Source organism: Varanus komodoensis, unplaced genomic scaffold (genome assembly GCF_004798865.1).
Source record: "Varanus komodoensis strain SLA01 unplaced genomic scaffold, ASM479886v1 scaffold34_1, whole genome shotgun sequence".
Taxonomy (NCBI): domain Eukaryota; kingdom Metazoa; phylum Chordata; class Lepidosauria; order Squamata; family Varanidae; genus Varanus; species Varanus komodoensis.
This window is the reverse complement of record NW_025335854.1, coordinates 6213405-6231158: the sequence shown is the minus strand read 5'-3', so window position 1 is coordinate 6231158 and position 17754 is coordinate 6213405. Positions and strand designations below refer to the sequence as shown.

General features: G+C 48.5%; 1 protein-coding gene across 1 annotated transcript in view; it reads left to right on the top strand.

The window, feature by feature from the left end:
* CACNA1E (calcium voltage-gated channel subunit alpha1 E) overlaps positions 1-17754 on the top strand; it is a 228082-nt gene that overhangs the window by 184021 nt on the left and 26307 nt on the right. The window contains 11 exon segments of the mRNA XM_044439166.1: positions 2912-3008; positions 4457-4617; positions 6369-6506; positions 7717-7918; positions 9333-9497; positions 11275-11385; positions 12170-12253; positions 12408-12533; positions 13746-13811; positions 14574-14665; positions 16749-16914. Coding sequence (XP_044295101.1) covers positions 2912-3008; positions 4457-4617; positions 6369-6506; positions 7717-7918; positions 9333-9497; positions 11275-11385; positions 12170-12253; positions 12408-12533; positions 13746-13811; positions 14574-14665; positions 16749-16914 — 1408 coding nt within the window.

Here is a 17754-nt window from a genome sequence, read left to right as displayed (position 1 = left end):
AGTGCAGTCCACCGAACGGCCTCCCATCATGGCCAAAGATGGCAGAAAACCTTTCCAAAGGATGAAGGATATTGTTTGCCAGGTGAGGGGAGTGGCACAAGAAGCTGCCTTGATATAAGCCGGGCTACTGGCCTCCCCCGCTCAGCCTGGACTGGTGTTTTTCTGGGATTCAGAAGAGCCTCTCGCAGCGGGGGGTCCACTCAAGCATCGCCCCGAAAGGGGGGCCTTATGCCACAAGTGAGGGCAGCGATCTCCATAAAATGTGCAGGTGCACCATTGAAAGGATTGCGATTTCAATAGAACTAATGCATCTCACCCTAGTGGGGAAACCTGTGGCCAGGTGCATGGTGTGTCCATGCACCTGGACTGGACTGCCCTTTGGCAGAGCCCGCCTTCACAAGGAGGGTCGCCCTTCGCACAGTGGGCCACCAACAGTGCCCTCTGGGAAGCCGGGACCTTCCGCCTGCAAACGTGCTCTGTCCCCTTCCCAGGGGCACACAGTGGGGCGCATTGCACAGAGCCCTTTGGCTCTTGCATTATTTGCTTCCCTACTGAGGGGGCGAGAGGCTCTGGCATTTGCTGAATCCTGGCACAGAAGGACAGGTCCAGTGCCACAGCTGTGCTCCCAATCTCGCTTTTTGTGGAGTGCCCGAGAGGCAATTCTCCCTTGGCATCTTCCAGCCCCTCCAGCTGAAGGGTTCAGGCCCCTGAAAGAGCTGCAGCCTGAGCCACGTTGAACCTTGCCTTGTGCTCTCCACCTGCTGAGACTGGCTGCATTTTAATCTGCCGTCGTGCTCTCTGAAATCCCAAATTTCAGGTAAAATGTGGATGTGTAAATGCAATGCTTTGTTACAAGTTGAAAAAACTCTTCCCCTCGTTTTCCGTGTGGGCATGTATGTGTGCGTATACATGTGTATGTTTGTGTGTATGTAAAGACATTCTTGCATGTAGTCCGTAATCAAGACATCTGTGTGCTTCATCCTTCATATATGAATGAAAGACTGTTGTGAGAATTCTATGAGAATTTTCACTGCACCAAGAAACAAGAAGAAATGGAGGTCTTTATACTTCTCACAAGCATACCCCTGCAAGAGGAAATTGGGTCAGTTGGAGAACAAGTTGTTTCGAGGGAACTGATCTTCTGCTTGGGGCTTCCCTGAGGGCTGTGGGTTTCTCCAGAGCTGTCTGTCTGAAAACCCTGATCTAAGGAAGGGGGGGGGGATACAGAAAGCCACAAGTAAGCCCTGCATCATCTTCCAGACTGACCTTCAGCTTCTTTGAAAACAGCGAGTCTAAAGAGAAAGAGAGGTTTTCCCTCAAGTGCAGGGCATCCAGATTTAAGTCCTTGTCTGGAAAATCCTTGGAAAGCAGGCTCCAGGGATGTACTAAAATGAGGAGAGGAAAGCTTGGCATTTTCCTCAAAATGCTGTAGCTTGAATCCTAAAATGAGTGAACACCGGACATCATCCTATGCCTCTGCCATCAGAGCAAGACTATGTCTCCCAGCAGTCTTCAGCCAGGCTGGAGAGGAATAGTCGGAATGGTGGAACGTTTTAATGTGTCAGCTGGAATAGAATTTCACTCTTCAAAAGTGAATGGAGGAAATTCTTTCCTTCCACCCCCTTCAAGCCCCCTGAAGCACTTTTCCAGAGAGTTGGAGCCCCTCAGCCTTGTGGGATGGGCTGCTGCAGGGAAGGGGGGACAGGAAATCTCCCTTTCACAACCCTCCTAAGTTAATGTCTCTTGGGATCCAGGCCATCACGTCCAACCGTCCGCCCCACACCCCTTGCAGAGAGACTAGAAATGAGCTCAATTTTGTCTTTCTAGCCTGGGCGGAAGATTCTTAGAATTCAGCGGTGTCATCACACGCCTCCACTTATCATCACATAACACCCTATATAAGGAAGAAGTGGTTTTTAATGTGTTATGGTTATAGAGGATTGCATTGGCTGAACTGTGTCGTGGAGCTTGCCGGGGAAAGAGATGTTTTGCCGATGCCATCTGATGAGCAGCCAGAACGAGAACATTTCTCAGACCTGCCCAGCACGTGAACATGTGACACGCACTGCACAGGGCCAGGGTGTCTTCGCAACAGATGGCCAGGCTCAGCAAGACTGTCGGATCACCTGTCCTTACCTTGTTATCTTACTTGTCTCAGAGTTATAGCAGTTGAAATTAGCTGTCAAGTTGAGCGAGAAGGGAATACTTACAGCTGCTGCTGCAGGGTATTGGGTTGTCGGGAGGTTATCCTCTCCTCTCCTCTCCTCTCCTCTCCTCTCCTCTCCTCTCCTCTCCTCTTCCTCTTCCTCTTCCTCTTCCTCTTCCTCTTCCTCTTCCTTCCGTTCCATTCTGTTTCTGCTCCTAGACTGCCTGATTCTTGTGACCATGGAGTCCATCATTTTAATTTTCCAACCACATCGGGATGGACCATGGTTTTCAAACTGGGTTTCAGAATTAGAACATCGGTCGAGGCAGATAAGCTTCCCCACAGGAGAGCTTCCGCCTACCCTGACGGTCTGGGGGTGTTCTTTTGCGGCACCCTTCCCGTTCACATGAGGGGGTGGTAAAGTCCAACAGGGCTTTTCCAGGCCATGTCTGAATTGGGTGTGCCCTTGAGTGAGTGGCAGAACCTTCTGCAATATGCTGTTGTCCCTTATGGGTCAAGGAACGTAGAAAATGTTCCCAGAAGGTAAAAAAAAATTAAGACCACTGATTGGTGCAGCATTAGAAATAAGTTTTCTACCACTACCCTCCAAAAAAGTAAAATTTGGCCCAGTGTTGTCATTACATGCACAAATTAGAAAGAAATAATCGCTGTTGCATAATTATAATGAGTTCAACTGTGTCTGAGAGGGTTGTTTTCTCCTTTTCTCTTGTTTTGGGTGGGCTGTTTCTCCCCACTAACGTACAGGACCAATAAAGGTCGGGACATTAAAACGATCAAGTCTCTCCGCGTTCTACGAGTCCTGAGGCCTTTGAAGACCATCAAGCGCTTGCCCAAACTCAAGGTATAGTTGCATTCATTTCAGGCAGTGACAATCTTCATTAAAGCTCGTTAGAGCGAAAGCTAGATGAGACATGGTTGATGAGCAGCAGCTGTTGACATTGGGAGCTCCCCCTTAGATTAAGAAATTCTTGCTCTGCTAGGGTGACTAAATCCTATGGAAATAGCAAATAGCTGTTTGGAAGAAGGAGATTCTGCTGACTCAGTTCATTGGTGGTTGTACCAGTTTAACCACCTGCCTTTGCCCGGGGAAACCTGGGAATCTGCTGATTTCCCTTCCACAAAACTGAACTTCCCAGATTGCCATGGGAAGAGGGGAATGGCTGCAAATCCGGCAGACATTTGACTTGCAGTTCTGTACCCTCCGTCATGTGAAGATTAAAGAGCTGCCAAAAAAGCTCTTCTTTGATGCAGCAGTTAAAGGCAGAGACGTCTTGTCCTCCTTGGGATCTTTGCACCCCTGTCCAGGACTCCTTGTCTGTGCAGGGACCTCCGCTGCTTGTCCACTGCTTCGTCTTTGGTTAAGGCAGAGGTGGGAAGCTTTTTCACATGAAGAGCCCAATCGAGGACCCCCGGGGGATGGTGGGCAGTCCCAGAAACGGGAGAGGGCAGAGTTTGCTGTGAGCTGAATCCCTTAATGCTTGGCTCTTTCTGCGCAACCTGATCCCTTCTCCCCACCACCTTGCACATCTGCATGTGTGCAATTCCCGGAAGGGTGGTCCGGAGTGCATGAACGGGCGATCCCTGTCCATCCACTGCCCTGCAGGCAGAGCGACCCTTTCCACCCGTGTGGAGCATGACGGCACAGGAACGTGCATGAAGCAGCCTAGGACGGTACGGAACGCCACGCAAGACTGGGGGAGGAGAAACGCCCAAGGAAACGCCAGGCCGAGAAGTTGCGGTCCAGGCAGACTTTTGTTAAGGGAGGGGTCTCTGAGCAGGGCAGCGTCTCGGTGCCCACACGGCCAGCAGGGTGCCACTCCCACGCCTGTTACAAACACGGCTTTGGATAGGTCACACCAGGGACCTCTGGTCTCCACTGGAAACACAAAGGAAACATGGGAGAGGGAATGATGAACCTGTGGCAGCTTTCACGGAACCTTATGTCTGGGGAATTTCAGAATATGAACTGTAATAGCAGAAGTCCCCCCACCCCGCCCGGCGAAAGCTTAACCTGTCGCGTTCGTTGAGTGATCCTTGGCTTTGGTTATCCGTGGCCGCAGAGGCACACAAGCTGCATAGCTTCTGCCAGCCTTGAAGCCCATTTCCTTCCACAATCTGAACAGCCCCTGCTGGCAGTGTCCTGCCTTCCGCCCATGTTGCTTGCCTTGATGCGGTGGAGAAAATGCATGGCTAGAGGATGGCTCTGACACGCCGCATGCCCTCTTTGGCAAAAAGCAGTGCCGCTTCCCGATGACGAACCGCCCCTTCTGCGCTTGCTCCCCACCCCAGGCAGTCTTCGACTGTGTGGTGACGTCTCTGAAGAACGTCTTCAACATACTCATCGTGTACAAGCTCTTCATGTTCATCTTTGCCGTCATCGCGGTTCAGCTCTTCAAGGGCAAGTTCTTCTATTGCACAGACAGCTCCAAGGATACAGAGAAGGACTGCATGTAAGTACAGTAGAACAAAGCTGCTGGTCATGCATCCCAGCACAGTTTTTGTGTCCTCGCCTCTGGGAGACCGCAAAGAGCTGCAGACGCTCACACTGCAGCCTGCGGGTTCCCCACTGGGTTTATCGCATACCTTCTAGAAGCTCACTGGTCCTTCTCAGGCCAATTTAGGGGAGCGTTCTGGAACATGTTTTTCTTCTAATTTAAAGATGTGTAGCTACTTCTGATTCTCCTGCATTTATAGAAATCACCACCTTATCTCACTAGTCAGAGCTCATCTGGAATATTGTGTCCAGTTCTGGGCACCAAGGTTTAAGAAAGATGTAGAAAAAACTAGAAAAGGTCCAGAGGAGGGCAACAAAAATGATCCAGGGTTTGGAAACGCTGCCCTGTGAGGAGAGACTGAGAAGAGAAGAGAAGCCTTGAGAAGAGAAGACTGAGGGGGGGCATGAGATCCCTCTATAAGTCCCTGAAAGGCTTCCACAAAGAGGAAGGCCAACATCTCTTCCTGCTGATGCCAGAGTGTAGGATGTGGAATAATCCATTCAAGTTGTGACAACCCAGATTCAGGCTGGGCATCAGGAAAGGCTTCCTCACAGTCAGAGCAATATGGAACCAGCTGCCTGGAGAGGTGGGGGCTCTCCCACACTGGAGACATCCAGAAAGAAACTGGACAGCCACCTGAGTGGGACGGTGTGACGTGGTGTCCTGTAACAGCAGGGGTTGGACCTGATGGCCTTCATGGCCAACTTCCAGCTGTTCTATGAGTCTATGCACCTGTGGCCCCATTTTGCTTCCAGCTGGATACTCAGCCATCCCAGTCAATTATTAGAGAGAATTATATCCAAAGCTCCCAGGGAAAGCATTGCTAATCCTGGTTTCCAGGTATGAATAGAGTTTTCTTGGTGATTATTGACCAATTAATTTAAAGAAAACTAATGAGTCAATAATCATTAAGAAGCCTAAGGGTGGAGGTGAGTAGAAGTCAAGAGACGAGGGGAGTTAGGGTCCCAACATACCCAGGCTTGTCCCGAGCCCTATGAAGTGGTCAGAAAGAGGCACGTGAGCGATGGGAGCTGAGCTGCCTCGCGCGCTCTCCAGCTTTTGTCCCTACAGCCTCTCAGTCTGGCCATTCCCACGCACCCCGCTCATTTCTGGGACCACAGCCTGATTGATGGAAAAGTGACGTTGGGGCAAAAGATCCCGAGCTGTAAGCAGGAAGCATTTAGCATCCCGGCCTCTGCTATCCCAGCATCTCAGATCCTGAGATGTATTCCTTCCTTTTCCATCCTGGAAGAGTATCTCAAGCAAGGATGTAAGCTGCCTTGAGCCCTTTGTAGGAAAAAGGCAGGATATAAATCCATAAATAAATAAATAAATAAATAAACAACAACAACAACAACAACAACAACAACAACAACAACAACAACAACTAACTAACTAACTAACTAACTAACTAACCCACCCGAAGGCCCTTGAGCTGATTTCTGTAGCAGTCATTTGACGCTCTGGCAAGAATGACTGGCTCCTTCCCTGGCAACTCACTGAATGGGAAGAAATGGGGCGAGAAAGAAAAGAGGGGTACCAGGACGAGAAAAATGGTGAGCCACCCACATCTGACAGTGGCCCCCACCGCTCGCTTCAGTCCCTGACGTGTGGCCCCCGTTTTCTGCAAAGGGGAGTGGCTTGTGGAAGAAAACCCTCTCCCCGCCTCTGATGCAAAGGATAACAGTCTCTCCAAAACTTCACAGAGGAAACTACGTGGACCACGAGAAAAATAAGATGGAAGTAAAATGCCGAGAATGGAAGCGCCACGAATTTCACTACGACAATATCATTTGGGCTTTGCTTACGCTCTTCACTGTCTCCACCGGAGAAGGTTGGCCACAGTGAGTATTTCCCTTGGATTTCTCTCGTGTAGGTATTAAGGAGGGATTGTCTCTTAGGCCCGTCCTGTAATAAGGGGGATCCCTGTATCGTGTACGTTTTCATGGTAAAAAGTGCAAGATGCCAAATTCTGCTCCTAAAGGGGGAGTCGTTTCTTAATTTTGTTTATCCTGATTTAGGAAAAGATCTCGGGGTCAGGTTGCGCTCTTGTTCTTCAGACTAGCCAGTCAAAGTCTTCCACTGTCACCTGATGGGGCTTCTCCAAGCAAGAAAAGAAAGACGCTCTCGTAGGCCGCCTGGAGGCATCCCGTCGGCAGTTCTAGGAAGCTGGATACTTTACGAGTCGGTGCTGTTAGGAGTGTGCACACCCTGAAAAGCACCCACCAGAAGTTTATAGAGACTCCGTGCCATGTCTTGTCAGGGTTTGTTTAGCCCATGGCATTGATCGTCACGTCATGCAAACCTGATGAGCATGGATTGTGTGTAGGCTGAACAACCCTTGCCTAACTCTAAAATGATCCCTGGATTATGCAACTGTTGTTCAGCCGTCACACAGCCACACTTACTGGGTTTGCGCGACATAGCAACTGTGAGCTGCAGATTCAGAATGGTGGCTGCCATGGACTCCCCATGAGTTAAACAATACACAGTGAGGTGACATGTCTTAGATGTGTTTTCTCTGTGCAGATTATTAAATTCAAAGCCAATCTGATTTGGTTCAATTGTTGGGAACCCCCCAGAGAGCTTTGGCTATTGGGTAGAACAGAATTAGAATAAAAGAAAGAAAGAACTCTGTGCATGCAGGAAAATCTGAGTGCTTCTCCTCCCATACCAGTGCAGACTGCTGTGGGAGGATTAAAGATATTTGAACTGTCACACTCAACACAACGTGCAAGCACAATGCACACAGCATGCCTGCACCTAAAAACGGCTTCACAGATAGAATTATTTCCCACACCTTGGCTTGTTTCCTGGATGCAGTTGCAAGTGTGTGTGGCAGGGAGCTTAATGCCCCGCTTGATTCTCATCCGCGCGGTATTGCAATGGCAGAAATGTGTTTGCTGGCCACGGTAGATACGTTGCTCTGCCCCTAGGCGCAAACGTTTTGCGCCACGGTCTCCTAGCAAAGCTTCAAGGAGTTGGGACGGAGGGAGAATGTGCCACTCGCACGACGCACTGCACTCCCTTCCTGTGTTCTCACTGCGCCCTCAGGGTCCTGCAGCACTCGGTGGATGTGACCGAGGAGGACCGCGGCCCCAGCCGAAGCAACCGCATGGAGATGTCCATTTTCTACGTGGTGTATTTTGTGGTCTTCCCTTTCTTCTTCGTGAACATCTTTGTGGCTCTCATCATCATCACTTTCCAGGAGCAGGGGGACAAAATGATGGAGGAGTGCAGCCTTGAGAAGAACGAGGTAATGTGTGTAAGAAGGAAGAGGCTGGGGGAAGAAAAGCATTTTGGTACTGATGGATTGGGAGCCAGGTGGACCCTCCAAATCCGTTCCTGCCTCCGGCTCCACGGTGCACCCCTGCAGGCGCATAAGTATCCAGGGGAAAGGAAGTGCTTTTGGGAATAAGTGTGTCTTGAAAGGTGGGATAGGGGTTTTTAAAAAAATAACAGCAACAGCAACAGCAATGGTAATAGTGTTGTCGCATAGTGACATCTCAGGCTCGTGGTTCCTTGTCATCCAAAAACACCTATTTCCGTGCCACTGTGTTTCCTGCCACAGATGATAGTACGTGTGCTGGCGCATTAATGGCGCAATTCTCAGAGCTCCTGGCCACTGCAGTGTGTCTTGATCCCTGATCTCCAGGGATCTCCAGGAGACCAACTAAAGACTAGGAAATTGAAGGCAGTAGTTCCAGGGACAAATGGCACCACTCCTGTTATCGGGGGCATTATATTGCACCAGCTTCTGTTATTGGGGGCGTTATATTAGAGTTCATCTGAATTTTTGTGAGTCTCCATCTTCTTGCCAAAATACGTATGTACATTGAGCAGGGATGGCTCTACCCTATGGTGGAGTGAGGAGGCAGTCTCAGGCGGCCATCGGGAGAGACCAAAGTGGCAGCAGAGTGGGGGTGGACATGGCTGCCTATGTCACCTACAACCTGTCCTGTAACTACTGAGTTACCTGCCGTCCTCAGGACAGTGGAAGCAGCTGGTGATTTGACCGCCACTCTGGCGTACGGTGCGCCATTTTGTCTTCCACAAGGGCGGCAAAATGTCTTGGCCCTTCTCTGTCAGGGAGGGATTAACTTCCATAGCGAAGCCAATTCCATCGTTCTGCTTTTCATTCAAATCTAGTCTTCGGACTGATTTTAAAACTCTCGGGAAGTTCTTGAGCCCCAAGGAATCTTTGAGCGTGTCTGATCAAAGTGTAGGCAAGGGTATATATTCTTTGAAAGTTGTTCTCTGCAGCGTATGGGACGATAGGCAGAGCTGGGTTGGTGTGCACTAGGTTACACATACGCTTTAAAAAGGATCCTAAAGAGCAGCATTTTTCACATACTTCTTTCTAGTTCAGGACTTGGATGGAAAATAAATGGGGGAGCAGGTACACACACAGTGAAAATCAGAGGGCCACTTCAACAATAAATACAACAAAAAACGAACCTAAGATTGTTTCAGTTCAGCCATACTTAAAATTTCTTTCTTCCCCACACGTGTTTCTTGTCCCTTTGCATCAGTAAGTAGCCAATTAGGCGCAGGTGTTGTTCTACCTGATTGTAAAGCATTTAATGCACTGTACGGGCTGCGCAGAACGAACAGTTAGGAAAATCGGGTGCGTTTCAATTGCCAAACTTGCTTTCTTCCTCTCCTTCCAGAGAGCCTGCATCGACTTCGCCATCAGTGCCAAGCCCCTCACCCGCTACATGCCTCAAAACCGACACACCTTCCAGTACCGGGTCTGGCACTTCGTGGTGTCCCCCTCCTTTGAGTATACCATCATGGCCATGATCGCGCTTAATACCGTGGTCTTAATGATGAAGGTGAGGTGCCACCTGGGATGGCGTGCACAGGTTTCTCAGCAGGTGCTGTTGTCAGGTGCGAAAGCTGCTGGCAACCTGGGAGATGCCCTCTCTTTTCTCTGGGTCCAAATCCTCTGTGTTAAAGAAATGCGGTTGTGAATCCAGGTAGCATGGTTGAGCCAGGCTGACAACATCTTTCTACGGTTTCCCACCCCCCTTACCTGCGATGCTCTGAACAGGATGCAGACTGAGACCTTCTGCCTGCAGTTCTAGGAGCTTCCTCTGCCCTCCTCATCCCCTTTTCCTTTTGTGCCATTTTTTGCATTGGCTAAATCCAGCCATTACAGCAACCCATGACAAATGGGACCAGTTGAGCATGGTGTCTCTGGTGTACTTGTCACTTCCACTTCCAGTTAACAAGCCACTCTGATTCTAGTGTGACATTCAGACCCGGAGACTCTGGGTTGCTTAGGGGTTAAGCAATCCGAAATTAACCCACAATTGGTTGCTGAGTTGCGTCACTAGGCACTAAACGACCCGTAACGCCTGGATGCCTGTTAATGCAGACAAGCTCAGTAGAACCTACGAGAACAACCCCACAAGGAGATAAGAGGGGTAGCAACCAGGTGAAGGGCCTTTTCCTCCGCTGCTTCCATCCTTGGAGCTCCCTCCCTAGAGAAATTCACCAGGCACCATCTTTATTTTCCTTTCAGCTCCAGGTGAAGACATACCTTTTTAGAAAAAAAATTAACACTTAGCCCTGAATGCTGTGGCCCTTTTAATATTGGTATTATAGATGTTTAAATTTGTTCTGTTTTAATTGGTTTTTATTGTGCTTTATTTTATTTTAATATGTTTAGTGTACTGTTAGCCACCTAGGAAGTTACAGGCAGCCTATAAATACATTTATAAATAAATAAATAGAGAATAATTGAGAAGAGAAGCAAAAGGACATCAGAAGCAGCCCGCTTGCTTGCTCCCACTATATTTATTTACTTATTTAGAATTTTTTTATGCTGTCCCATCACTTATAGCCTTGGGACGGCTCACATAAAATAAACAAACATAATACATAGTAAAATAATACAAGTAAAAACCCAGAATCACGCTGGCTGCGAAATTAAAACCTACAGATATTATTAAGAGTTGTCAAAATATTGTTTAAATAAAAAGGTCTTTGGCCATGAGCGGCTTAAAGAACCCAGGCAGTGCTGTTACGTGCTAAACACTCTCACTCCTGCTGGCCTTACAGAAGCTGCTTTTCCAAATGTAGCTTTTTCAACCGGAGAAGGGTGGAAATGTTTAACATAACCATAAATCAAAGCACACTCTGTCCCACTGAGGTGTGTTGTTGCTCCTGGGCACCACCCCTGAGCATGTGCCTCTGCCCCGTTCCCATCAGGACCATGACTTTTCTTTCGTGTTCTCAGCGAGTTTGCCTTGCATTGGCTTTCCTCAAGCGCAGCTCTTTCTGCCCTGAACAACTGTCCTACACAGGCCTGTAGAGAATTAAATTAAACATGCTCAGTTAAAAGAACATGCTAATTAAGGGATGTTGGCTTGTTTGTGTCCATGAACATTCGTCTATGCCACATTAGAAGACTGATCCTGGTTTTTAACTTGATTTTTTTTCCAGCTTGCTTGAAATTTTTTAAAAATTGTTTCAGTTTGATCTACTGTCTGTATTTCTGGGGGGAAATGGAACTTCACAGTGGAAGGGTAACTTCCTGAATTGTTATATTATTCAAGCAGAATCCAGGGTATTATGACTCCCAGCCTTTCTTCTCTGTTTTGGCAGTATTATTCTGCTCCTTACACGTATGAACTGGCTCTGAAGTACCTAAACATTGCTTTTACGATGGTTTTCTCACTGGAATGTGTCCTGAAAATTATAGCTTTTGGTTTCCTGGTGAGTTATAGGACATTTATTGATTTTAATTTTCCAGTTCTGGGCAATCTAGCTGTACCTAGGAAGGATGCTTTCCTAGTCTGGATCGGTCCCTTATCTGGTGCAGTCCCAGCTCTCTGCAGTGTGTCCCCAAGTAGTTTGAGAGAAAGATCGAGCACAGGCGATGGGGGCTCGTTCCCGGGACACCCTGAGTCGGGAGCCACATTTGGGAACGATGCAGTTCCCTCTGCGGGAAGGCAAGTGTGTCTTGTCGGCCCTTGTGCGATATATCTGCAAGTGTGTGTTTCTGCATTTACCGAAAACCTTTGGAGGTGCAAGACTGAAAACGGATGAGGTGGACGGAGGGGCGAGCAGACGTAAAGACAGACACATGTGCCCTTACTTGTGCCTGGTATTCCTGATCCTGTCCTTGAATGACCCACATTGGCAAAGCGGGACCAAAGGCTGCTTTTTAATGCAGATGCATGTGGCATGATGCATAGAGCGAGGAGCCTTTGCCTATGAGACCGGGACAAAAAGCTCGGGCTGGCCATAAATTATTTTAGTTGTGGCAGGCATTGATTACCAGCCCTCCCCTGGAGGCAGCCACCATCTGGCAGAAGGGCACCCTTGCCATGAACAGAGGCCCAACGACTGCGGAGGGGCCATCAATCTGAGCCCCACTGATCACGAAGGGAGAATTGGACCCTCGGGGGCTGTGGGTGAGCAGCGTTCTCGAAAGGAGGCCACTGCCTGCTGCATGTTAACAACCTGGTTTCTCTCCCGCCCCCAAATCTTCTTGCAGAACTATTTCCGCGACACATGGAACATCTTTGATTTCATCACTGTGATTGGCAGCATTACAGAAATTATCTTGACGGATAGCAAGGTGAAGCCTGTTTCATTTGCCTCCCCTTTGCGGGAGCTCCGAGTTCAGGGCTGGGTGTGAGGGCTCATTCTCAGATTTCATTTAATGGATTGATCTTGCTCTTCCTCTCTCTCCTCTCTCTCTCTCTCTCTCTCTCTGATATATGTGTATTAAGTTGGTAAATACCAGCAGCTTCAACATGAGTTTTCTGAAGCTATTCCGGGCTGCCCGTCTCATCAAACTGCTTCGCCAGGGTTATACCATTCGAATTCTGTTGTGGACGTTTGTGCAGTCATTCAAGGTAATCAGAGATTTCTCGTCTTCTGCCTGAGGTTAATGAATGGCTGGGGGCAATGAGCCCTTTGAACGTTGGGTACATGTTCTCGGCGAGCTTCAGCACAAATCTTTGCTGGGCTTTGATGCTCTGAATCAGAGAGTCAGCCATCCATAAAGTTTGGAGCATGGTCTGGAGAAGGGGAAGCTCTTGGAGAAGTTTGCAGTCCAGGGAGCTGCTACGATGAGTTATGCCCACCCAGGAAGTACCGTAAGTAGAAGTCTACTGCGGGAGCGATTTCTAGGTGTGTGATCAAGATGTCTGCCCTAAGAGCTCTGTGGGATCAGACCAAACCCTTGTCTAGTTCAGCCTCCCTTTTCTCACGCTGACCAGTTTCCTGCAGGTGCCTACGGGAAGTCCTCCAGCAAGACAGTCTTACCAAGGCCTTCCTGCTTGCAGGTGGAATGTGCGGACCATTCCCAAGAGCCAAGAGGCAGCCCATTTTAAAAGAAATGCAAGCAGAAGATATGCCATGTTCAATAGGATCACATTCCACTGGGCCTTTATTTTGCAGCTGTGGGGCTGTGAGGCCTCCTGCTCTGTCCCTGCCGCAGATGTGATGCCAAAGCGTTGCCCCTATTCATGACCCTCGACACTGATCCTGCATTTCACTGCATTATTCCTTCCTCCCTGACAGCAGAAGCCGGAGACAACCTGATAGCGCTTAACAGCAACAGGAGAAATTCCAGAATGGGTAGAAACGCTCCTTCCTAGAGGAGGCCGAGAGGTGGAGTTCCGTTATGCCAGCTCTGCTGTCTTGCCTTTTCCCAGGGTTAAGCATTTCGACTTTCAGGGTGACCCAGAAGGGCCAAATGGCAGTTTGTGAGCAAGGAGGACCGCTTGTGCAAGGGAATTGGCGGGGTGTAAGAGACGTGGCAAGGGTGTCAGCGTTCTGCTGAAATCTGCCCATATAGTTTATTTAGCTATCCATCCTTTGTTAGCTTTCCAGTATTTGGCAGAGAATGTCCCAGCAGTTCTAGGCAACCAGGTGAGCCAGACTGCCTCGTTCGTACGGAAGTCAAACGCTTCTGCCTCTGCCTTTTTTGGCCATTTCGCAGTTATTCAGTGTCAGCTACCTTGGGCCTCTTGTCAAGTCAGCAAAGAAGGATAGAGACGTTTTAAATAGATAAATATGATGCGCGGAATGAAACAGGCTCTTGCTGTGTTCACACTTTGCAGGCCCTGCCATATGTCTGTCTCCTCATTGCGATGCTGTTCTTCATTTATGCAATAATCGGGATGCAGGTAAGCGATCGTCCAGGAAGGCTCGCTCTCACCACGTAAAAGAACTAGGAAAACATGGGCGAGATTTAAGGACAGAACCCACTGAGCCGCTAGTTGTCGTAGAATAATGATACTTAAGGCCAGGTGCTCAAAGGAGATGGTGTTCCAGACTGCAGGTGGCTGGATCCTTGCTCCCACAGCACTGTTCTTCCTCCTGGGGAGTTAATCCTATCAAGAACCGAACTGGTTCATGAGCTGGATAAACCCTTTTCTTTCGCACACAGCCCTAAGTGTTAACTTAAGATGTTATGACTAGTGCAGATTCTGTTCTTGTCTAGAGGCAAGTGCTTCTTTTGCGTGCGGTGGGTGAGAGGTACTGTAACGCCATACGAAATCCAGGAACCGCTATTTGCCCACGTCTTGTAAAAGTGAGGGTAAGGGTGATGGCGTGCAGGTTAGAGAAGCTCGTGTGGCACAGGAACAGTCTGCCTCCCCTCCTCTCCTGTCTCTACAACTTCCAAGAACACGCTGCAACACAGAAGTCTCTGCTGGTGCTCCATGACATGGAGCTGCAGTGTAACATGTAGTTCAACCGCATGTTTAACCATGCTGGCTAAAAGGGAGGGAAACGCTTAGAGAATTAAAGGAGATTTCCATCTACCTTGCACGCCAACTGTGATGGTTTCATTTGCCCCTCTCTCATCACAACTTGAAGAGGGGAGAAATCAGTCGTCCTCATAGTGTCCTGCCCTTCTGAGTGCTCACGTCTCTGTGTGTCTCCAGGTTTTTGGGAATATCAGATTAGAAGAGGACAGCCACATTAACCGCCACAACAATTTCCGCAGTTTTCTAGGTTCACTCATGCTTCTTTTCAGGTAAATGCTTTTAAATTCATGCGGGGATCCAGTGAGACGTTTGTTCAAAAAGCAACATGGGGGGTTCCCGGTGCAATGTCAAAAAGCCTTCGGAAGCTTGCCGGAGAAATCACTCAGGAATTACTCAGTACAAAACCACACCACCTGCACACACTCACACTCAGGCGCACACCTTTTGCTGAACTGCGTCCAGCTCGGCAAAGTGCAGGTTAAGCAGGACAGCCGTACTGCTCCTCAGAAGACTTGTCTCCAATTCATCTTTTGAATCTTTCTCTGTTCTTTACCTCCTGAGATTGCTGGAAACTCTTCAAAGGGCAGTGGGACTCTGAAGGGAATCTTGGACAACGTGTGTGCTCTCTGGTCTTGAGGGAGAGGACAGGCACAGCAAGCAAGAGTTGTAGGCTCCTCTTTCAGGGAATTACCAGATCGTTTGCATCAGGACCGCTGCCTCAGATTAACCTTTTTATTGCCAAAGTGAGCATCACAGCTGTCTTGCAAGAAAGCCCACCCAAACCTCCAAATACTTCTTAGAGATATTTTTAGTGAAGAGGAACTAAAGAGCCTCATGATGAGGGTGAAAGAGGAGAGCACAGAAGTTGGCTTAATGAAACTCAACCTTAAGAAGACTAAGATCATGACATCTGGTCCTATCACTTCCTGGCAAGTAGATGGAGGGGAAATGGAGGTAGTGACAAATTTTATTTTGCTGGGCTCCAAGATCACCACAGACTGTGACTGCAGCCAAGAAATTAAAAGACGCTTGCTCCTGGGGAGGAAGGCTATGGCAAATCTAGACAGTATACTAAAAAGCAGAGACATCACCCTGCCGACTTCGTATAGTCAAGGCTATGGTTTTCCCAGTTGCAATGTATGGCTGTGAGAGTTAGAACATAAGGAAGACTGAGTGCCGAAGAATCGATGCTGAGAGTCCCTTGGACTGCAAAGAGATCAAACCTGTCAATCTTAAAAGAAATCAACCCTGACTGCTCTTTTGAAGGTCGTGTACTAAAGCTGAAGCTCAAATACTTTGGCCACCTAATGAGAAGGAAGAACTCACTGGAAAAGATCCTGGTGCTGGGAATGATTGACAGCAAAAGAAGGGGCAGCAGAGGATGAGGTGGCTGGGAGGGGTCCGTGGGGTGGTGGGTGTGGGCGTGGGTGGACTCTGGAGATGGTCGAGGACAGGAGAGCCTGGAGGAATGTTGCCCATGGGCACAACGTTGTGACTGAACAGCAACAAAGTGAGATATACACTGATTAAAGAAATTAATTACACTAAATAGGCTAATTAGATGCAGAGGCGGGACGTTCTGTACACCTCCAAAATCTGATTGGATCGTATTATAAGTCGTATCAGCTTTCTCCCTCTATTGTCTAACTGAATGTAATAAAGTTTGAAATTAGTGATGATCCAGTGATATAAGTACTCTGCTCAGTTTAAAGGTTGTTGAGGCTGTTGGGAAGTAGTATTTGCAATTGCTTTGGAAGACTGGCCAGTATGAAAATTTCTGGGCGATATGCCAGCTGCATGGGAGTGTGAAATCCTTGTAAATGTGCTCAAAATTCACCCTGATTTGTCAAGCCATCCAAACCGAGTTTGTGTAGGTTTGCCACTTCATCCACCACCTCTCCAAAAACAAACTGTTCACGGAGACGCGGTGGGCCTTTCTATGCAAGATATTAATTGTGCTCTCAGCATCTCTACTCAAAATTGCTTGCAAGTTCTTTAGATGATATTGTGGCATTCCAATTTCACTTCTGTATCTAAAGAGCCCTTTCAGCAAGCCTGTTTGCAGAGTAGGGATAATGAGTCATTTAATTGCGAAAGTAAATGAAAGCATGATTTCCCCTTCTGTAGCTGAGCTGGTCCTCCCTGTCACAGCACCACCTAGAGCTTATGAGGCAGAAAAGCCAGAAAGGAACAAAACCGAAAGCAGAGACAGTAGATGAGCAACCTAGTGCCAAATGCTCCTGAAACAGCAGGCGTTGTTCTGTCTAACATTAACCGACGCTGCAAGAGCAGGGGAGACAGCTCAGGCATAGCAGCACATTTTCAGGGGGAATCTCTTTTGCACGGATGCAGGAGTGCCACAGGGGAGGCATGGCAGGAGATCATGCTCTCGTGTCTGGAAGGCAAAGGATGCGAGCGAGACACCACCGCCACATCTGGGCAAAACGTGAACGAGCGCTGTGGCACGGATCTGGCGTACGTTTACTTTGTCTCCTTCATCTTCTTCTGCTCCTTCTTGGTGAGTTCCCATTTCCCTCTTCGTACCCCCAGGTTGCTGACACATCTGTGTGCACAGCCCCTGACTAGGGGGAAGGTGGCGTGCAAAGGGATCCAGCGTGATCCCGAATTCTTGGCTCCGCTGTCACCAGCCTGGCTGAGAAAGCTGCATATTGCTACCTGTTGTTGGTGGTGTTCTGTGCCATCATTTCTGATTTAGGCCAACCTATGAATGAAAACCCTCCAGAATGCCCTATTCGTGACAGCCCTGTTCTGTTCTTCTGCATTCAAGGCTGTGGCTTCCTTTACAGATTCACTTCCTCTGATTTCTGGATACTGATATTACATGCTGTTAAACAAACCTGATCCTTATCCAATGTACAACACAGGGAAAGAATCTTGCTCTCCCTCTTTCAGCGTGTTGCGTAGCCACTTTCCTCTAAGTTTCTACATTTGTCTCTCCCCATCCTTGTCTGTCTTCTGTCCCACTTCCTTGCTCCAAGTGTGAACCCTGAAGGAAGCTCAGTGGGTGGCGGCGGCGGGGGGGGGCTTTCTCTGCGGTGCCTCCCCCCTGTGGCCCACCTGGCCCCAACCTTGCCATCTTTTCAGCACCAGGTCAAGACTGCCCTTTATGCGGAGGCCTGTAAAATCCCCAGGCGATTCTTTTCCTCTGTGGGGTCATTCTTACTGCGTGTCTTCTAGCTGTTTTAAAATCATTTGCATTGTTTTGTTTTTATATTTGCACTGTCTGTTCCTTTTTGCTTACGCACCGTTGAAAAGCACCCAGGGAGCTTCAGCTATGAGATGGCATAGAAATGAGAATAAGAATCTCTCCCCCTCGTTATGCCTTGGTCTTGCTTCT